Raw genomic sequence first — 23,120 nt, 5'->3', positions numbered from 1 at the left:
TGTATCCTATAAACAGTGGAAGCAAACACCTACATTTACCAGGCCCTAATACTTGTACACATAGTTACGGGCAGTTCTGTGAAACATGCTGGGGTTGATGCCTATCCTTATTCCTTCCTCTAACCACGCCATACTACAGTAGACTCATTGTTAGAAATGAGCTATCAATGGTTGTTAGAGGCTGCACTCAAGATATTGGTTTTTGAATGAGAGCCAAGTAGACACAAAATCGCTGGAGGTTTCTGGTATGATGAATACTTGGAATCAAAAGGTCAGTTAAACATCTGGTGACAAACATATGCAACACCACAGATTTACACAAGTCCACGTAATCAAACAACAACTCAAAGTGTTCTCATGCCTAGGGTCAAAATCCAAAAAGTTTGAGGACAAAATTAGGAAAATAAATGTTTTAAGGAATGACAGAGAAGACTAGTCCATATCTCTTGGAAAACATACAAGTCACCTAGATAATCAGCAATTCAAATAAACATTAATGGTATATAAAGCCTCATTTGTAAAGCTTACCAACTTACACATCTGAACAATCTTCACATGCACAAAGAACAAAATCATATTAGCATTGTGTTTCGGTGCTTTTCTTACCATCAGCTGCAGAACTTGGGTAACTTCTCTGTAAACTTCTGAACAGTAAATAGTAAATAGTTCTGAATAGTAAAGAACAATGTGTTTCTTCTTAGAATAAATAATGTGAGTAAAACTGGCAGGTGAAATGTTAGGAACAAGATCCACCAGACCACAGCCACACAGCCCAGAAAACCCACCAGAACCAAAACTGGCAGTATTTAAATGTCAGAGTTGTACTAACTTTTCATATTATTCATTCTTTGTCCTTCCAAAAATATTTACAGTATTTATAACCCACTCTCCCAGTGTAAAAAGGTGTCTCAAGAAGCTCATAGAACAAAATCATAAAATTCAAAAATAACTAGCCAAAAACACATCCAAAAATGAAAAATGAAATTGAAGTAGACATCAATTGATACAGAATGCCCCTGTGGCATGGGTTCTGTGGAAACAGTATCTCATATGCTGTTGAATTGTTCCCTTTATGAGAAAGATAGGAAGAAGCATATAATCCCCTCCCTGTACGGAAGTGAAGGCATAACAGATGATCAGAAGGTTATATATCTTTTAAATAGCCACAACCTTGATCTGTTGGAAGCGGTGGCTAAATTTTTAAACGGTGTTATTTCAATGCGCTTGAAATTGTAAAACTTGTTTTAAATTTGTGATGTATATGCGGTTTATATGCCATTAAAGGTATTCGAAATTCGATACAGAATGCTGCTGTCAGGTTGCTGACTGGAGTAGGTCACAAGGACCATATCATCCTGGTCTTGGCTACTTTACACTTGCTCCCAATTTATTTCCAAGCCGAATTCAAGATGCTGGTCTTGACCTTCAAAGCCTTATATTGTTTGGGACCAACACACCTGAAGGACCACCTAACCCCTCTTGAACTTGCCTGACCATCTTCAGAGGTATGACATTCAGAAATGGCAATTTTCCCTCAGTTGCTATGCCAAAGTCAAGCCAAACAAGTCCAGATAATCAATTTAATTGAATAGTGCCTAAGTTGCAACTCTACCACTCACTCTGGTACTCTTATGAAAAGGAGAAATTTTGAATTATTCAAATAAGTGCAGGCACAGAATTCACTACAACTCTTTTTAGTGAAAGATAACCTGGCATGTCTCAACTAAATGGAGTGCAATGTTATACATCATAATATTAGATTTTTTTAAAATTCCTCAGAGAGGTTCTCAGTTTCTACACAACCTTTTAAAAAGCTACAATTGCCCTATTGAGACAGGATTAATAATAATGTAGTTGTGCAGAAACAGCTGAACAAAATTCAGTTTCCTAAACACTGATACATTGCCAAGGAATGCTTTAGTGGTCAAAACAACAAGTAGAAAGATGTTAAACACCTAGCTCTTCTTTACTATCATTTATTGATTTATCTGGAATAAAACTAGAACATTGTATATACACAGGCCATAATGGACTACTTATTTTTCAGCTCCTGTAAGGAGACTCCAGTGTTTGCTCAGAATCTGAGACTTGGAGAATGTGAGACTTGGAGAGCTAAACTTGCCTTATTTATTCAATGTTTCAAGAGGTTAATGGGATCTTCACCATTAACCCCAGTAAATTGCAGCCAATATGAATTGGCCTCATATTGAACATTGAATGTTCCTTTCTCCCTTGCCCTTGCCAGGTAACAGAATTATGGTTTTTTTTCCTGGAACAGTGCCTATTCCCGACACAGAGGCGAGTGCTGCCACCCAGGATTCAGGTGGGCCAGCTGCCAAAGCAGCCTTCACCCCCTGAAGCTACTCCAGAGAGAGCAGGGAGCCAGTCGAAGTTGTCAGCCATGGCCAGGAGGTATCAACAGAGCATGCAGGCACCCCCCTCCTATTGACTCCCCAGAGGCCTTATGATCGCCTCCCCTTTCAGTGCTGCCCCAACTGAGGAGGCTCTAGATGGGAAGGATGAGTCAGAGAGCAGCAGCATAGGCTGGAGATGGCCAGGAACAGCAGGAGACAAAGCGGTGGCCAAGTGCCATGGAGGCGGTCTCTCAGCTGAGGGAGAAGCTGGGAAGGAACAACCAGGGTAGAGGTAGGCTCCATGACACCAACCAGGCCTCAGCATCTGGACAGGGGAGGAGAGCAGGGCTGGGTAAAGATATAGAAGGGAGTGAGCAGCAGCAGCAAGGAACAGGAAGAACAGCCAATGTGGCCAAGAAGGGCGTACTTGATCCAATCCTGACACCAGGACCGGTGGGGCTGGCTGGAAAGATGGGACAGCCTCAATTTAGGGAAAGGGGGGCCCAAGGCCAAAGAAGAAGCCAGATCCCCAGTTCCCAACACTGGAGATCGTGAGGGAGAGGCAGTCGATGAGTCCTCCTCTGTGAAAGAAAGAGGGGGTGAGGGCTCCCTTCTTCCTTGTAACTTAACCAAGAAAATAGGGTTCTTCAAAATCCAGATACTCTGAAACTGCTGGCTTTTCAAAGATGTTATTAAAAGGAAAGAACATAAAGGAAAAATGAAAAATAATAGAAAAATGACTCAAGTTCCAAGATAAAGTTTTAGCATGTTCTTTCCTGGTCTGAAGGTTGAATCAGAATGAATCTGAATCTCCCTCCAAACCCTGTGACCTGAGTTATATGGCCTTTGTCTGTTTTTGGATCAATCTTAGATCAATCTTCTTGATCTGACAGATTGGGTTTTAGAAGATGCTCCTGGAGAATCTTATTTCCTTTGTGGAAACATAAACATAGTTATATAGCTTTTCTACAGGGGCAGCGTCTCATAGTTTGTGACCTAACCAGGCCATGTCAAAAGAGGCCAAATGTTTGTTAGATCTTCTTCACATCCTCCCTCACTTTTGAGGCTGTGCAGGAAGCCAGGCCACTGGCAAGCCCTGCTGGGGAGACAGCGCAGGAAGGCACCCCACTCTCGGAGGGTTACCACAGCTTCCAATTCCTTTAATTTCCCAAGGCCTTTTGCAAACCTTCCTTATCTAATTTTGGATATGGCTCCCAACATTCCTCTGAGTCCCAACATTTTTCTCAAAAATATGAACAGCCACTGTCTATATTCCTAAGCAAATGGCATCCATGAACCTAGCCACCCTCAGTTGCAGGTGGAGGTGCTCTCTCCTTCTGAATCTCTCTCCTTTTTATTCTTTTATCTCAAGGGACTGGCTTTGCTTTTATCTTGCCATGGCTAATTTTAGATGTCAATATTCTGTTTTCTAAATGGTTTTCTTTACTGTACTTTGAACTTCAAATGTAGTTCTAGGACAACACCGTCATAAAAAGTACTTCATCATGCTATATTTTGTGAAAAGAATCAGGAAAGAACACAAGTACGTGCAACTGGTCACATATTCTGTGATTTTAAAAAATGAACATAGTGTGAATAGAACTGCTGTTAACTTAGAGGTGCAGGTACTGTCTAAGGGTTAAAACAGACATGACTAGAACTTCTAAAGACCAATCTAACCTGTAAAGAACCCTGAAAAGGGACAGTGTTAACACTTCCTATGCTCTTTGACAGCCACATGGCCTTAATTGATAAAACTGTTGCCACCCATTTGTCAATGTTTCTAAACAGAAGACATCCTCTAATTAACAACAGTGTAAAGATGAGGCTGAAGATGGTTCCAAGTTCCCAGTTTGTTCCTAGTTTCCAGTTTCTTATTTGCTTTTCCTAGTTCCTGAATCCTGATTTGGACAATTGAAAAGATCTGCACCCCAAAATAAGGTTTGGACCACCACACATGATACACCCTGCCCCAAGCTGTGGCCAGCCTGGGACTCAGATGCCTTATTTGGGGGTGGGGAAGGAGCTTTAGAGGCCGGGCAGCTCATCTGACACCTCCCCAATGAACCGGCCAGCCAACAGGTCACAGCAGAAGCAGTAGAAGGGACAGGCGCATGGCAGCCTCCGGCAACTGTGGCATGATATGGGGAAAGCAAGCAGGCCAAAGAAAAGCCCACAGGCAGGATAACAAGAGCCTTAGAGGCTGCCCCAAGAGAAGGCAGCTGATGAGGAAGGGCCGAGAAGGCAAAGATGCCAGTCCCACCTGTGCAGAAGCCAAGCTAGGGGTGGGACCAAGGAGGAAGGCCAGGGGTAGGCCTGAGCAACCCAGAAGCCAGTGACAGGAAGTGGGGGACAGCCAGGCTAGGCCCTGGATCCCCTGGAAGAGTGTGGGAGGGGTTAGAGGAGGCTCAGGAAGGCCTCAGCCAAGGCCTCTGATAGGCTGGGGGAAAGAAAGGGGTGATGCAATCCTTTCAAAAGAGCAGAATCTGAGATGACCAAGGAGGACACGGGTTGGTAACGTTCCTGGAGTGTTGGGGAACCTTTCAGCCAGGGGAAATATAGAGGCAAATTTATCCCTAGCTCCCAGTCTGAAGCCAACACAAATGTGGAGGCAGAAGAACACAACTGCGGTGCCAGCTCTGACAGGAGGGCAAGGCAGGGTGCATATTCACATTCCCAAAATCAGGAGACTCTGCCCTCCAATGGGACTTATGTTGTTTGGGGGCCCAGCTACATTCCAAATCAATCTTTGAACCATCACGCATCACACATCCTCACACTCTAGAGGCTGTCCCCTGCAAGAACATATACAGTGGTGGCCAGTCCAAAAACTGGTTCTGGCACAACTAACTTCTATTTGGTTTGAGACCTACCAGTGACAAATTTACCTAGGGGACATGGGGACTATGTCATTCTAATACGAGCTTTAGGTGCCAGAAGCCATATTCAGCCAAGATACCATTTTATGTATGCTGTTGCTGGGACCATCCTGCTTTGGAGTACTGCAGGCTAGTTCCCCAATGACTGCACATTTCACACACAGAGAGATGCTCTCCGGTAGCACCTTAGAGACCACAAGCATTTTAGGGTCTAAGCTTTAAAGAGTCAAAGCTCACCTAGTCAGCTGAAACAGACATCTGAGTGGTTATATCACAGTCAGAAAGTTGGAGGGGCACTGCAAAGAAAAAAATTGAGATGCAAAGGGCCAATGAACACTGCAATCAGCTTGATTAGGGCAGAGGAAAAATGCTTGGAGGTATGTGAAGAAGTGAGTTGTGACTCATAAGAGCTCATACCCTGCCAGAAACTTTATTAGTCTTTAAGGTGCTACTGGAATCTCGCTCTTTACTGTGGGCTCAACATTAACATCTGCGGTGAATTACTGTTTCTTCCCATTTAGACTTCAAGGTAAAATATATATAAAATCCTATATACCTCACCTGTCTAGAGAAAGGGAGATGTTCTGATATCAAATATACTATGTTCACTGTTTATTATGTAAAGATGGCAAACGGATTTCTTTCTTAAGAAAGTGTCCTATGAATAGAAGTAATCCATTATCCATGCACCCATATCCAACTATTGGTAGTATAAATCCTGAAATATTCAGAGTGGGAGATTGAATATTCAAGTCGATGAAATCCAGAAGGATGGAGCAGAATACAGATTCAGATACTATGCCCATTACACTGACTGTCCCTGACATCTGTGATGCACAGAGAGCTAATCAAGTCAGATTTAGCCACAGATAACACATTCCAGCCTAATTTTTACACTAATATATAGGGTTAGATGCTAAGGTAGTCTTATGTAAGCACAAGACGTTTCCATCCATTCAAAAGGGAGGGGGGGGTCTTTATTTTTTCACAGATTCACTTTATTTTTTCACAAATTCACAGGGTCCCCACAGTACAGAGAACTAGGATAAATAAATAAACAAATAGTATAAGTAATAATGATTAAGAGGTGATGCAGACAAAAAGTGGGCATGCAGGTCAGAAGGAAGCAGACGTGGTTGAAGAGAACGTACAAGGGTTGCCAGCAGGCAAAAGAAGAAATAATGTGGAGAAGGGGATGCAGGGGAAATAGAAGTGCCCCTTTCAAGTCCCCCATTTCGCAACTTGGTTCAGTTTGGCAAACAGAACTATGCAACTGGTGAAGTTGAATCCTTTTTAATTATTACTCTGCATTCCTTTTTCATATTAATTTAGGTTTTAGTGAATTAAACAAATGTTACCATTGAGTAATAGATCTTGTCCTAGCTCTGACCTGGAAATTTATTGTACTCTGGTCTTTCTGACATCAGAATGAGAGCTAACTGCAGAGGTGCCAGAGAATCAGCTTACCCTATCCCTTTTGTTATTTTCACAGGACAATATATCCTTGTAGGGTTATCAAGTGTTCCTTGGAGAATCCTGGAAAACATTCAACCACCACCACCACCCCCGCTTCCCTTGGAAGGAGATCTCTTGGTTATCAGCTCCAGGGAGGGAGAATGTCATTCTACCAGGCAAAAGGTGTGGTGGTATAATTAATATATATCATTGGCTATGTGATGTATGTTCCTTTAAGTATGTTCTCCTAGCACACCTGATGTTTATTAAGCCTGGTATTTTATCATGAGCCTGTTGTTGCTCTCTTGTAGTTCTTGATCTCTGTTTATGCTGAGAGACTTCGTGACTCCAGGCTTCTCTCTCTATTAAACTTTGTTGCTGTTCTATGAGCATGACTGAGGATTGCTCTGTTTGCTGTGACTAAGAGACATCACATGCTATATGTTAATCATGATGATGTCATCAATACAATAACTATGCCAAGATTTCTTTGTTCTGGGCTGTGCTAACTCTTAAGATACAGTGTTGATAGAATAAAGATTTGACTCTGCATATTACTTTGGCCAGACCTCCTTTCTATTTTGTGTACAAATTTCTCCATCACTGGACCATAATTTCCCCAAGTGGATGCTGCTGGGATAGAGAAGAATGGGAAACTTGAAGACGAGGCAAATGAAGGTAGGCTGGCTATTGGGTGGGAAGGAGAGAAGGAGGCATGAAAAGAGGAAAGGCTACAGAGGGAGGGGGTTCAGGTAAAGGAGAGAGAAAATAGTGGGGATGGGGAAACAAGATGTCCTCACAACTACTTATGGGTTCTAATTTATACCTTATAACTGCCACATGGGAGTTGACTTTGGGCTTTATCATGGCCGCTAAATTATTATTTTTAACTAACCTGCCACTGGATAAACAGTTAAGTACACAGGATTGCATAACCCAATGGAAGCAATAAGCTCCATTAAAATGAATGGAAACTATGCAACAGCACACAGAGTAAATTCTATTAAAGTGAATAGAAACTATGCAACAGCACACAGGAAAACTTCTTAATAGATTGTTTTCATAAATCTCATGCTGGACAACCAGAAAACAAAACCTCTTTCTAATGTTTTGCAACTACAGATAGGAACTGTGCACTGTCCTAATTTCCAGGCATGCTGCTGTTTCAAAGCACTGCTCCTGGGACATTCAGTTTTGCCTGACTGTTTAAATAATTCACTGCTCTTAAAAGCACCTTCACAAGCCTCCTCCAGGAGAAGAACATGCTGCAAGGTTTGGGGAACTCAATTCCCAGTGCTATGTAAGTTAATGCAAAGACTGGTACTCAGTGTTCTAAGAGCTAGTGTTTTCAAGACATAAAGAGAAATCACTGTACAGTACATTGATACTGCTCCTGAGGTGCCAGTACATAGACTTCAATGGGTTGTATTTAGTGATAGGCCCCTCCCCTCATCAGTCCTTTCTGAGGTTGGAAAAATTGATTCCTGAGGTTGCAGGACCCATATGATTTGACACCTGTCCCGGGGGGTTGGGGGTCAGGAAACTGCACTAAAGGGGTGGGGTAGGTTTAGCTACTGCAGGGAAGGAAATTTCTCATCTAGCACCACTGATCTAAGAGGCACAAACAGGCTTTATTGCTAATTCTTAATATTCACATTTGCAAATATGACTGCTAATTTTAACTGCTGTCACAACAGCAAATAATTAATTCAAACTTTGATCAATAGCCAAGCTAAGAAGTCAGTAACCAGAAAGAGCAGTTATTTGTTCATATGTCAGGGATGAATTACTTCAAGAGCAGCTTACACTAAAAGCTGAAGCATACAAAAGAATCACTACAGAGAGAGGGCTTTACACTGCTGCCTAACATGGTTGACTGTGAGTTTTTTCTCCACACCACAGTATAACCCCCCCCCCAAAAAAAATAACACATTTCCTCCCCCCAGCTCTCTGGTGGCACAGAGGACTTCAATGCATGAGTTGCCTGTAGAATAACAACAAACAGCAGAAGGAGCATGTTAAAATAGCCTCAGCATCATTAATGCAAGAACATGTGACTTTATCTAACAATGATAATCATATTTTTCAAAACACTTAGGCTTGCCTTTTGCCTACTAACCCAAACAAGCCTTTGTTATAGAAACTGAAATACACTAACAATACTAGAGATTACTTCTCCATAAGGAGAACCTTGATGAAAACTTCTTCCATCCTCAGCAAGTCAATGTGACTGGCTTTATGTATCCCTGCACAATGGCCAATCTTTCATTAAACATAAACAGTGATCAAGCTGGTAATACAAGACTGAAGTGGAAGCTTCTTTGTGTTGATGAAACCTAAAGTCAAAGCATAAAACAGGCACACAATTAATGTACAGCACAAACTATGAAGAGTTTAAATCATGCATTTTTATGGCAACCATTCCAGATTTAGTGGTTGTCTTTAGATGAAATTACTTTATTCTAATTACTCCTGATATAGCATTCTAAGCACAAAATTAGTGTATTTGCAGGAAGGCAGGTGGAAGAGAGAAGGAACAATTGAGTAGCAGATTTCCAAGGTTACCCAAACAATAACTATAAAAAAATCAAAACTAATGTAATAGGTTATAATTTCAGAGATGAAATTGCAGTACAATTTCTTTAGAGAGCCAGTAAAGTATAGTGGTTAAGAGTAGATGGACTCTTATCTGGTAAACCATATTTGTTTCCCCACTCCTACACATAATACCTGCTGGCCTAGTCACAGTTCTCTCAGAACTCTCTCAGCCCCACCTATCTCACAAGGTGTCTGTTGTGGGGAGAGGAAGGGAAAGGAGTTTGTAGGCTGCTTTGAGTCTCCTTACAGGAATGAAAGGTGGATATAAATCCAAATTTTTCTTCTTCTTTAGAGAATAATAGCTAAGATCCAGATCACTGTGTTCTGCATACATATTGGGACTATTCAGCCCCCACCCCCTTTCCAACTGCAGCCTGTTCCATGCCAAAAACCATTCAAGATGGACAGGGGAAACTCCAGGACAGAATTTGATGTATTATATGGAAGTAGAAATCAGCCTCCTCCCTTTATATCGAAGCCTACACTCTAAAATAATGGGCATTTCCCCACTTGCCATGACCCCCCTATGCCTGAGAGCAGCGCGCGTCATTTCTGGCGCGCTTTTGGGCTTCCCCAAAAGGCACCACTTGGAAGAGTGCCAGGAATGACGCACGCTGAGGGGACGCGACAGCAGCAGCATCGGAGCGGCTGCATTGTCGCCGCCCCTGTAGTGGGGAGTGCCGGGGGACCCCGCGCTACTTGCCTATAGTAGCGCGGGGCAGAAGGTAAGTGGGAAAACACCCAATGTAACCAATCTTATGAATGTACAAGATCTGCTAGAATTGCCTACATATAATTTCATATTCTTGATGCAAATACCGTTAAATATATTTAACAAGCAGGGGCCTGCAAGACTAATGGGAAGCAGAATCCCAGTAGGAATCTCACTGCTTCACTGTTTGTTCACACTCTCCCCCCTCCCCACCAATCTATCTGCCTAATTTCTTCCACTCTGCGGCCTCTAACTGGTGCGGAAGCTACCTGGGCTCCCGTTCCCCACCCCTGCAAGCTCTCCCATGCCTGGCTGCTGCTCTGTCCACCTGTCTACTTCCTCAGTGCTCTGCAGGTAGTGGCGGTGGTAGGAAAGTAGAAGTTCCTCTCCCCCCCCCCCCCCCACAGGTCAAGCAGCCATTTCCTCCCTCCAATGTCTCCTACACATGGTGAGAAGGGTGGATGCTACCAGAACAGTGAAAAATAATTGTCTGTGGAAGCATCTCCTTTCTTTTCTCATGACCTCAATCCACAGACTAAACTATCTTCAGATGGGACCATGTTGAGAATTAGATGCACTGATATTTTCAGCTTGCTGTAGTACAGAAGATCTACTTTCAAAGGTGTTAGGATGTGTGAAGTTTTCCAATAATCATCAACATTAAATATTTCTCTAGCTGGACTTGCCCTTCTGCCTTAACTGTTGCAGAACTCTTTCCCTGAACTCCACAGCAGATCACAGTTTTCATATAATTAAGAACAGCCCAGCTGCTTCTTAAGACTATGCCAACTGGATTCGTCTCTGCCTATGAGGCTCATGATGTGTAAGGTGTGATTGTTTTCTTACAGATATTTACAGATTTAAGACAGATGCTTAACAGCCTGCCTAATCACCACAGAATCTTATTTGTCTGCTTCTGCCTACATCAGTTTAGGCTATCATTATTTGTGGATTCACAGATATATGGAATCTAAAGCAAGAAATTGGAACTGCCTACATTCGTTTTCAAAACTTTTGCAACCCTGTTTTTTCACCATATGGTAAAACTAGAATGCAAGACTTGAGATCAGATTGAGCAGCTGTTGAACAGCCGCTAATCAGCTATTTAGATAGCTTAATCAGCTATTTAATCAGCTATTTAATTTAGATAGCTACAATGAGCTGCCCTTTAGTATAACACACAAAAGCCTGGAATACTACTGGCCTAGCATTTTCTGCTTTCATTATAAAAAGGAATCCAAATGCTCTACCACCGGCATTTGAGCTAAGACTGTTAAAGTTAATGGGAAGCAAAATTTGATCAGGAAAAGGGCAGGTATATAAATATTCAAAATGAATACTTTTTTAGAAAAGTATCTGTGAGATACAGACATCATCATTAACTCAACTTAAAACACTAGAAATTAATACAGAGTTGTCCAAAAGTTACATGTCCTCAACTACATTACAGTAAGTAACAGGTCGTCAATCTTTTTGAGCCTGTAGAGACATTTGTTATTTTGACATGTCATGGTGGGTGTAGCAACAAAATGGCTTCCACACCTCATTACCACACTGGTCAGGTAAATTAGATAGAATCAGCTACCCAACTACAGAAAATCCATAGAGAAGAGCACCCACCACCAAGTGAGATTCTTGGACCAAAGTGGTACGATTGTTTAGTTCAGTCAAATAAGAAAATAAAATATTATCCCACCGGCACCACAGGAACATGTTTCATCAGTAAAACAATCAAATGTGCAAAATACAACAGCTCATCTTTAATTTCAAAATCAGCTTCTGCTCAGGCTGAAAGAAAACCTATAGGGATATCCAAAATTAAACCAAGAACACTCTGACTGTATGTACCAAATAACCTCTTTAAGCAAGCAGTTGAATATTATATAAGTCTGTCATTCACAGGTTAATATCTAAATATCAGTGGAATTGAACAAAACTTTCTATTTCTTCAGGTTGGTGGTGAGTCTTCAGTACAAACTGGAACAGAGCAGAGTACTATGCAGCATTAAATTCTGTGCTATTCCAGCCTCCCATTGCACAGCAATGATTACATAAATACAAAGATGAGAAAATATGGAGGAGAAAATATGGCAGAACGTCAGTTATTTCCACTTCACTCTAAGTAGAGTTGGGCAAAATACTGTCAGCTGCTTGTGCTTATCACAGTTTAAAGGTAAAGATGTCCCCTATGCAAGCACCAGGTCATTACATTACGGGGCTTCTTATCACAGTTTACTGGTGTCATTAACCTTCTGTTTTATCAAAAGAAATTTTTAAAAGGATAACTCTAGGACTCATTAAAGCCATCTTGGAAAGGAGGCCAAGCTGCAGGGAATAACTATTGGGAAATGGAAAATTATTAGTCAATCTAGTCCCAGGGAATTTCTTTCTTGACTCCAAATATAAAAATCATCCAGATTCTACCGGCCCTGTGCAATCATAAACAGGTTTACTTACAAGTACACCTCAGCCCATGACACAGAGGGGTCAGCTGCAATAATGCAGTCAAAGTTCTGCTCACAACCTGAGTTTAATCCTGATGGAAAATCAGTTTCAGGTAGCCGGCTCAAGGTTAACTCAACCTTCAAGGTTGGTAAAATGAGTACTCCAAGGTTGGTAAAATGAGTACCCAGCTTGCGGAGAAAGGTAATGGCAAACCACGCCATAAAAAGTCTGCCTAGTAAATACTGTGATGTGGCATCAGTCCATTGATAGTAATTGACCAAGTGCTTGAAAAGGAGACTTTATCTTATACCTCATGAGGCCAACAGATCTTCCTCTTGAGCACGTGTATTTAGGATTGTAGCTTAAAATAAGAGGATAGCCAACTGACAACACAGAACCTGGATGTGGTCTGCAATAGCCATTACGTGAGGAGGGGGGTGGTAAAGTGAATCACTCAACAAGAAAGATATTTGTTTTTAAAATTGTCAAATATTGTACTTCAGTTTGAACTGGCCACAACCATATAAAAACCTGTACAGTGATTACCAGAAACATTGTGAATGGAGAATGCTGACTTTGAACACTGATTTAGCATGGCACTTGCATGTACAAAAATAGCCTATGCCACAGGGGGGGAAAGAAGCCAAAACAAGCCCTCATACACGTCAGTATCATGCTATCCCTTCTGAACAGCTAGTGAGATACCTTGTTTATGCCATCGTGATTTGTAAGTACTTAGTGTTCCAAAAAAAGTTGCTCTAGGGATGATCTGGAAACAGAATAAAATAGAAATGGAACCCCATTGCAGCATACAACAGAATAAGGACAAACAAGGCTCATTTAAAGAATTTTAGCTAGCAGTTACACTACAGTATAAGGACACTCCATCTTTACAATATCAAAGTTCTTGCTGAATGACAAGCTTTAAATGAATGCTTACAGTATAAAAGACAGACATGCTGTTATCCTTTTGGATGTAGAACACAATGGTAGGGCTGAATGCCATCTAGCTCACTGGATCCAGAGCTGGACCATGACCTTACTATCATCTTTAAGAGAGAACAAAAAGAAACTTTGGCGCTCCATTCAGGTATTACATCAAACAATGTATAAAGAAGATCAGATAAATTTTGGGCTGATGCTTGAAATGAGAAAGAATGGTTTGCATTCCATCTGAAAAACAAACATTACGTTGGCTAGCAAATAATGGCTACCTAAAGTATTGTTTGACACTATTTCTGAATTAATAGCAATAGTTACAGCTTGGGTGCTGTCAAGTAGTTTCTAGTTAGTGCCTGATTGCTAAGCCAGATCGGCTGGCATCTTCCTAGCAGGATCTCTCTCTGAAGATGCCAGCCACAGATGGCTGGCAGCAACGCCAGGAGAGAATGTTGCTAGAACACGGCCATACAGCCCGGAAACCACACAGCACCCAAGTGATTCCGGCCGTGAAAGCCTTCGACAATAAATAGTTACAGCTGCTGCTCCGTATTTAGACAACGCTGCAGTGTAGAAATGGAGAACTGAGCAGATGGTTCGCTTATGTAACAGTGGAGGTGTATTAAGAAAAAATGCATTCAAAGATTTAATTGTATTAAATTAATAAATTTAAGATTTTTGTGTGATCTATCTTAGTTTTCTTGTTGTCCAATCCCACTTCTTTTCTCTCATGTCCAAATTTATAATTTCAAGCTGATTTTTCATTCAAGCCTCTTGGAAACAGTTAGAGGCAAGGGGGAAAGGCCAAAAGAATAGAGTTTTACATGGCAAAACTTTCTCGCAACACTTCTCAGTACAGGGAGAGTCCACTGACCTATTCCACTTCTCAGCCCTCCTTCACAGAGAATTACCCAACTGTTAGGCATTGCTGTTCACACTGCCAGCAGTTGTGAAGCAATTACTTAATCTAGTGAGCCCTGAATAGGACATGCCCTTCAGGAGGGTTGCCAGGCCACATCAACAAAGCGCAGGAGAATTAGAAGGACAGAGTCTGGTCCACTTGCACTGCAGAAATTATTCTCCAGGAATAACTTCAGAGTTGGCTACCCTATTCTGCAGTGGAATCCCATATGGGTTATGTTTTGTACTGTCTTTGTATTGTTGCCTCAAAAAGCTGTTTAAATAAGACTTCACATTTGGGTTCAACTATGATTTTCCACAAAAAATTGCAGATCAAAATATTGGGATCTTGCCAACCTGATCTACAGATTACTGTTCTAGATAAGTAAAGGCATAACTCAGATACAGACATATGTTTAAGAAACCCGAGACCAGTGGTGGCAAACCTATGGCACTCCAGATGTTCATGGACTACAATTCCATCAGGCCATGCTGGCAGGGGCTGATGGGAATTATAGTCCATAAACATCTGGAGTGCCATAGGTTCACCACCATGGCCCTGGACATACTGTTAGCTTTCCTATACCAGATCATTTAACTCCTAGCCAGAGGTACACCTCAGTAATGCTATAAGTTCATTCTGGGTACAGTATACAACTAAATACTATTAGAGAATCCCTGCTTAGATTCTAAGTTTGTTTTATTAACTATTAATTTTATTAACTTTCTGTTTTAATTTAAACAAAGACAGGTCTAGTATTTTCTATGTCTATTACCTATGTGGTATTGTTGCTGTCATAAAACTTAATATAACTACACCATTAAAGTATAGCTCAGACACGTCTATTCCACTGCTGGTCCTCCTCCTACTGGAGTGGAAAGTACTCACACAATGTCGGTAATGCATCCAATTGGTGATTTTGTGCTCTTGTTCATGCACCATCACAGAGACCATGGAGAAATAAACTAGTTTTGCAGCATGCATGGAAAAATATAGGTTGAGCCTAACCTGTGATTAATTGCAAGAAAAGTAATCGGTAGGTTAAGCCTAGCATGGCTATTCCTTCAGGATTAATCCAAAACCATAATCCATCATGATATTCTAACCATTAAATTCAGAGTAGAGGAAATGGAAATAACAGCTTCTACAATTAGTTTTTTAATGTTTCCAACTGCCAGAAAGATTTCTTTCAGAATCTGGAACAGAATATTTAGTTGACATTCCCAGAGTTCAGAGATGAAGTATCTATGCTATGAAAAAGCGCTTTTTTAGTTCAAGTTCAAGCAGGCATGATTGACAACTGTCAGTCACATGTTCATGCGGAGTATTTTCTTGAGGCATTCACAAATGGGAATTTCCTGTCTACAAATACAGTGCTTGATTGTAACCACTAGGTTGTGCCAAGTTGTCAAATGCTCTACTTCAGTTCTTCATGGTCTGATTATGTTTGGCATCTCTAGACTTGTAGTATTTAATTCAGCACTATAAGCTATTTGTTTCTTTCTCAGTAACAGATTACTAAAAATTTAAAAGATAAGCTTTTTGCTCCCTTCCATCATCTGTTCAATGCCTCTAAGTTGATCAGACTCTTGACAACCAATTTGTGCTTTTTTAAAATTTGAGGCATTGTACCAGAGATGATGTTTGTATGTGTGCATTTGCCATCATTACACAAATTTCTGCTGAAGTCCTTAGAAACCTTCAATTAAAATTTTACAGTAAAGCAAAAGTCCAGTGGCTCCAAAAAGACTAATATATATTTCAATATGAGCTTTCATGAGTCTGAGTTCTTTCTACAGATAAATATGTACAGCAGAACTTGTACTGGGAAATCTTATGGGGAAGGTTGCAGATGGCGGGAGAAGGGAGACAAGGCTTGATATCAATTACACCATGTGTCTTTCAAGTGTAAATCTCAGTGTATGAGGAAAAGAAAGGTTACATGGTAGAAAGGTTACATGCGAGTTCCATAATAAAACAACAGCATTAGCAGTTACACATACCGGATAGTGAGGGAGGTCCAAGGCCTCAGCACAAGAGAAAAAATTTCCCCTTCATATAGTTGTAGAAATGGGCCATAATTCACAAAAACACATACTGAAATAAATGCTGTCAATCTTTAAGGTGCCACTGGACTTTTATTTTGCTACGATGAATGAACATAGCTCTCTCCTTACAATCATTAAAATTGCAGGTCATCTGGCACAATTGCACAGATAACTATAAAACACATACAGCAATGGGGGGCCTCTGGGTGTGTACTAGCTCAATTTGGTCTAATCCCACATTAATCATTCTGTTCAAAAGCAGAGTGAACATGACATACTCAGATTACTTCAGCATAAATCAACACCAAAAATATTTGAACTCTTTTATTCTAATATTCCCAAGAAGAAAGTATTCCCTCTTTGAAATACTATCATTGGGATAATGGTCTTATTATTGTCCCGAAATATAATCCCAGTTCCTCATATTCTGTTTCTACCGGTATTTCTCTTTCCTCTCCTATGATGGCTGAAAGATTACCTGCCACTGTGACCATCAATACTGTGCTTCTCCCTTCAAATACACAAAAATTGAGGGCCTCAAGTATTCTAAAAATCTACCATCTGGCCTGTGGTTTTGTTCATAAATCAACAAAACATATAGAAATCTGAAGGTAACAAAATGGCAACTTGTGGTCACTTGCCTCAGATGCTCCAATCAGGCTGGGCACTGCAGTAGGAACAGTGGATGGTTCTTCGAAAAGAAATTCACTTGATGTCTTCCCATCCTGGCTTTGCCCCTTACATAGCATCCCATTCCTTCCAAGTTGACCATAGTCTCCTCTACCCCAGGTAAAGGTCTTCCCCGTCTCTAAAGACAAAACATACACCCAATTATACAGCATCAGTTCTTCTGTTAACGACAGCAAATTTTACAGTGACAGAGACTACAGAAGTCTTCAAGGCTGAGATCAGACCAACAACATGAGAAGAATAATGAGAATAACAGCTTTATGTGTTCTTAAATCCCTTTTAACTTGAGAAGTCAATGTCATTTTAGTGATGCAATTAAATCTAATCTTTGGTTCATCTTGAAGGACCATCTCCTCCCATACTGTCCAGTTCACTAGCTAAGATGTTCTTCACAAGCCCTGCTCTCTGTGCCCCTCAACTTCAGGTGGTTGGCAACCAGAGACAGGGCTTTTCAGCAGTAGCATTTTACCTGTGGTAGACCTTTTCTCTCAAGGCACACTAGGTGCCTACAGTACTTTTTTTTCCCACCCAGGCTTTTAATTAAGGAATTAATTTTTAAAACATCATTTGTTGGTCTGTTTTTAGTCTGAGAAACTACTCATTTAAAGCTGTTCCATGTTTTATGCTTTGACTGGGCTTTTATACCTTTATTACATTATAAACTCCTTCAGGCACATTTCCTCAAGAGGTAACAGAACTTTTCGAAACATATAAATAAATTAGTCCTCATCCTTGCAAGCATAACTGTTGTTTTCAAGGCTCAATAGAGGGCTTGATTTTTCATTATAAACAGCTCATATAGTCAAAGAAAACAAAATACCAAACTATTGTGCCATCTCTAAAAAGCAAGGTGCCTAAATCATTCACAGCTACAGACAGCAGCATTTGCAAAAGTGTCAAAAGACTGAGAATTTGACTGTTCAGTCTGATTAAGGTTCCTCTCCCACTGTCTCATGCGGTCATAGATCTGAGTAGGCGCCTCCAAGCCTTATAATGGGAATGGAAGAAGGTTACAAAATCATGCATCTCCCTACCCTGGGATTGTCCTTCTTTCCTGCAAGAAATCCCTATCCCCTGCTTCCTCCCTGACCTGTCTGAGATGCCTTCCTTTTAATGACCCTGCCAGCGTTCCTCTTAACCAGAACCCAATCCTCTTGCCACCTTCACAGACTAAGTGGTCAATGTCCAGCCAGCTGAAGATCCTGCCTCCCCCAGCCACATATCCTTCCTCCTTCTCCCACTGGTCCTTCCCAACTCCATGCAATCTGGAGGCCCGAATCTGGCATCGCCTACAGCCCAACCTAGCATGTCCCAGTCACTGGCTCCTTGCCAGGATCACATCCATAAAAGTGGCCACTAATGGGACTGTGGTGCTTCCTGGAGCTGTGACTGCCTCTCTGGTTACCTTAGGGTTTGCTAGGGCCCCTGGTCAGCTGCTATAGGTTTTTCATGGCTGGCGCCACTTGCTGCCATCATTGACTTCCATGAAGCAGCCAGCAGCACTCCTCCCCATGTCATCAGGGAAGTCCCAGATTCCAGTCAAAGTTCCTGACACTGACAGCTTCCAGGGGATTCCCTCTAGCACCAAGTGAGAGGCCAGAAATCTTGAGGTTGGGCCTAATCTCATGACTGCAGGAAGAACCTCATCACCATCAGAAGAGGGAGGATGCCGTATTCAGGGGGACAAAGCTAAGCCCAGTGTCATCTATGGACAGTCTTTTTCTACAAATAAATTCAGCATAGAGCCACAAGAATATTTTCTCTATCAACAGTTGGGAGTGTTCTTCATGCGCTCTGGGGATTGACAGTGCAATCCTAAACAGAGTTACACATTTTTCATCATAAAATCAACAGGAGTCTTGTGGCATATTAAACACTAACACAATTTTACTTCAGAGCAAGTTTTCACAAACAAATGTGTCTAAAGAAGTGGGCTCTTGTTGACAAAAGCCTATGCTGAAATGAAATTGTTCCCTTAAGTTGCTACAAGGTTAGAGATGTCAAGACCAAGAACAAAAACTAAACAAAACTAAACAAAACAGAAAGATTTAAATCCTTTTACCTTCATTACTGGGTAAATTTTCAATTTTGCTTGTAGCAAATTAAGATGTTTATACTTATAAATTCTATAAATATGTACATCATAACTGTATATGCTAATATACAGGATTTATGTTGTATAAGCAGCAAAATAAGTTTCGGCTTAAGAAAGTGAGAATTGCATTTTTCTAATTTTTTTCAAAAAACTATTAGTTTAGGAAAAAAGCAATTCCCCCCTCTCCCCCATGGTTTTAACATTGCTGGAAATTCTATACAATATATAAGTCCTGCTTATTTTTACGACAACAGACTAACAAAAATACCGGTCCGGAATCAGCACGAAGAGAAACTAAACTTCTATCCAATGCAAATTTATACAAAACGAACACAACCTGGTGCACCCCCCCCCCCCATATAGAATTTTGTTACTTTCTATTTGTTTCTCATCACTACCTTCCTCCCATCAGGCTTTCCACCAACATGTCAGATAGTCTTTTTCCAGTCCAAGTATACACAAAGGTTTGATAGGATTTCAAAATATTTAAATTTAATTCAAGTGTGCTTGCTAGGATCTTTGCTGGAAAATGAAATGAGTGTATAAAGACAAGAAATATAACATAAAAGGCTTTCTGTTTGCTTCCAGGTCCTCTTCGAAGGGCGGCTCTTGGCCCTTAAAGCTTGGACAGGCTTGGAATCACAGTACCCAAAAGATCATCTCTACCTATGTGAACCTGCCCAGTCTTGAATGCTGACATGATATCAAGAGTGAAGCCAGAAGGAACTTGGGACAGGTTTTGAATTCAGAAATCTCCAGGCCCACTTCAACCACTACATCGCATTGATTTAACTGACAAAATAAAAAGACTAACAGTGCAATCCAGTGGGCTGTGGAACATGCATGATCCCATGGTTGGCTTAAATGCCGCTCTATGCAGTGCTAGTGGCATCTACACGGGGGGGGGGGGGGGGGGGGGGGTTTGCAGCAGCACCAGGTTGCATGAGGGACTTTCAGCTTGGTTGGTAAGTTTTCCTCTTTCTTTGCTCTCTATGCCCCTACAAACCTCTTTGGAGGCAGCAGACCTGCGCTATGGCCGGCCATCACTTATCTACCCCACCCGCAGACTGGCTTATTGGACAGCAATCCTACTCAGGTTCTTCAGGAAAGTTCTTTCAGGATTGTGCTGGAAAATTCCTCTCCCAGACATCCACTGATTTTTTTGTGTTCTGCTTGGTCTGTTGTGTTGCGCTCTGCAAAGCAGTTCACTGAACATTCGGGTGACCATGCTTCCATATAACTGTAGTACCCCATCGATATAAAAAACCGTATACGTTTAGGCCAGGGAAGCATGTTGTTGAAATTATACCAAGAATGGATAAGAGAAGACATCACTTTAATCTGAGGTCTACTGAATCCCTTCAAAATTGCCTGCTAATAAAGGAAAAAATTGTATAAATGTTTTACATAATGAAATACATATGAAAAATAATATTCAGAAACTCTTGCACTGTACTAATTGCTACAACATACTTAGCATTATTTCAGTTTAAGGTGAAATCCTCTGCACATTTAGGAGTACACTGTAGTACATCTATTCAAAGCTTCTATTTTAAAGCCAATTATTCTCTTAGTCTGGCAAAATGTGTTGGAATGCTTTTCAAATTTGCAGTGCTGTAATAAGGCCCAAACCATCTTACTGCCACTGACTTAAAGTATATTTTGGGACCAGTTTTCAGATATCAAACTATTTACAGCTATTGCCAAATACAGGTAAATAAACAATTTTCACTTACACATTTTATGACCTATATTTAATACAAGTATGCCATGTCTGTTTTAAAGGGCCCCGCGCCCCCTCCCCCACTTACCTTAGTTTAGCCAGCTACAGACAGCAGACAGCTGAAAAAGCAGCCTGGCTGGCCCTCTGGCTGAACTAAGGCAAGTTGGGGGTGAGGTGGGAGGTGAGGGCCTGCCTCACATGGCCCCACCCCCACTTTTTTCCCATTTACCTTAGTTCAGTCAGCTACAAAGAACAGCCTGGCTGGGCCGCTGGCTGAACTAAGATAAGTAGGGGGCAAGGTGGGGGCCCACCCCCACCTTTTCCCCACTTACCTCAGTTCAGTCAGCTTCAAAGAGCAGCCGGCTGAAAAAGCATCCTGGCTGGGCCACTGGCTGAACTAAAGTAAGCATGAGGCAAGGGGGGCCCACCTCCACAGACCCCCAGCAGGGCCCCACCTCCCCACCATTTACCTTAGTTCAGCCGGCTGCAAAGAGCAAACGGTTGAAAAAGCAGCCTGGCTGGACCGCCGGCTGAACTAAGGTAAGAGGAGGTGGGGGCATGGTGGAATGGAGGGTGGGGGCCCCCAGACCCCGCCCCTCCTGCAGGGCCCTGCCCTTCCACTTATCTCAGTTCAGCGGCTACAAAGAGCAGCTGGCTGAAAAAGCAGCCTGGATGGGCAGCCATCTAGTCCAGCCCCGCAGCCTAATCCCACCAGATTGCTCTGTGCCGAGAGGTCTGGCTTGTGGAGTGGGGCAAGGCAAGAGTGCCTGGTGAGGTGAGGTGAGGGGGAAGGGGAAGGAGTGTGGGGGATGATTTTCTGTCCCCCACATGACCCCAACAGCACCCCACCATCCCATGGTAGCTACGCCACTGCTTCTCGATTATTTCTCTGCAAATTAATCCAGTCAAAATGGATGTTTAAGTAGCCAAATATAAGACTAATCTGGGACTAGATTTATAGCTGGTTTTGGATGAGGTCATGCTTTTCCCCAAAGAATCAGTTTTCCTCTTGTCAAAGTAACCAGCAATGCTTTTTGCCAACTTAGGGCCTTTCTGAATTTTGATTATATCTTCTAAATGGCCTCTACGAGTTTTCGATCACCTGTGAACATGACAATTTGATATACTATTGAAATTAGTTCCCTGGAAACCTTAGCTTAGAACTGCAGGTTACTGTAGGTTGATGCAGTAATGTTTCAGAACAATTTCTCAGAAACTCAAAATGGCAAATAAAAAATTAAATCTTATCATAAATCTTCACCAGTTCAAAAAGAATTTAGTATGGAGTTTCCAATGTGTTCCTGTTCCATGAATTCCAGCGCTGGAAGGTGAAAGCTTTTTTTTGCTTCAAGATGTAGACTGAGAGTGTAAGTGTATTTTTAAAAACATCAACCAGAATAAAAAGGAACTAATAAAACTTTGCATTCACTGAGAATTTCAACCAGCTGAACAGCAATTTGATTTGATGTTACATGACAAACAGCTCAGTGACTTTATTCAGAGAACACCAAGGAAAATAAACTTCCCTTAATTAAGGCTGCCTTTGTTATCAGAAAGAAGGCACTTGTTCTGAGCCAATGGTGACTCACTTTCTGCAAGGCTTAAGATGATCATTCTGTCTCCTTTTCTTCACCACCCTTCTGCTATATTTAGAAATGCCTTTGGTTAAATTAGTTCTATATTATCCTTACGTAACCTAATTTACATCTGTAGCACTGCAGGAAGGACCTAGCCCATTATAATGAAATATCCAAATATTAGCAGAAACTTTCAAGTTTGATTCTGCAGGCCTTTGATAGGGCAACTTACAATTCTATTGAGAGAATCTTCATATTCCAGTATATACAATAGCAGAGTAGCCATGTTAGTTTTTTACAGCAAACACAGCCAAGAGATGGATCCAGCAATGCTCATAAACTGTTCCTGTGAGGGAAAAGCCCCTTTGCATCCAACTCAAATCACATGGCCCCTTAATGATGAAACAATGTATTATTCTTTAATACTTTCTAAATCTGTATTCATAGAAATATCCAGACATGTATTCTGCCAAAGGTGGCAGAAATTTAACTGGAAAGTAACTATTCCCATTGAAAATGCACTGCGCAAAGCAAAGCACAGAACCCAGCTTCTAACCTACAATGAAATATAAAATGTTTATTTAATATAGCACTTTATACTTCACACATGGAAAGTAAACATTCCCAGTGAAAATGCACCGTGCAAAGCCAAGCACAGAACCCAGCTTCTAACCTACAATGAAATATAAAACATTTATTTAATA

General features: G+C 41.3%; 1 protein-coding gene and 1 long non-coding RNA gene across 2 annotated transcripts in view; one reads left to right on the top strand and one right to left on the bottom strand.

The window, feature by feature from the left end:
- Nucleotides 1-23,120, bottom strand: part of SERGEF (secretion regulating guanine nucleotide exchange factor) — an 89,313-nt gene that overhangs the window by 52,824 nt on the left and 13,369 nt on the right. The window contains exon 9 of the mRNA XM_048486002.1: nucleotides 16,973-17,139. Within this exon, the coding sequence (XP_048341959.1) occupies nucleotides 16,973-17,139 (167 nt within the window). The remainder of the gene's footprint in view (nucleotides 1-16,972; nucleotides 17,140-23,120) is intronic.
- Nucleotides 15,113-20,554, top strand: LOC125427034. Its single transcript, XR_007243626.1, has 2 exons — nucleotides 15,113-15,180; nucleotides 19,705-20,554. It is a non-coding gene; the product is annotated as an uncharacterized LOC125427034 (long non-coding RNA).

The sequence above is a fragment of the Sphaerodactylus townsendi genome, linkage group LG02 (assembly GCF_021028975.2).
Source record: "Sphaerodactylus townsendi isolate TG3544 linkage group LG02, MPM_Stown_v2.3, whole genome shotgun sequence".
Classification (NCBI taxonomy): domain Eukaryota; kingdom Metazoa; phylum Chordata; class Lepidosauria; order Squamata; family Sphaerodactylidae; genus Sphaerodactylus; species Sphaerodactylus townsendi.
The sequence above is the reverse complement of the archived record's forward strand: the minus strand, read 5'-3'. Positions and strand labels throughout refer to the sequence as shown.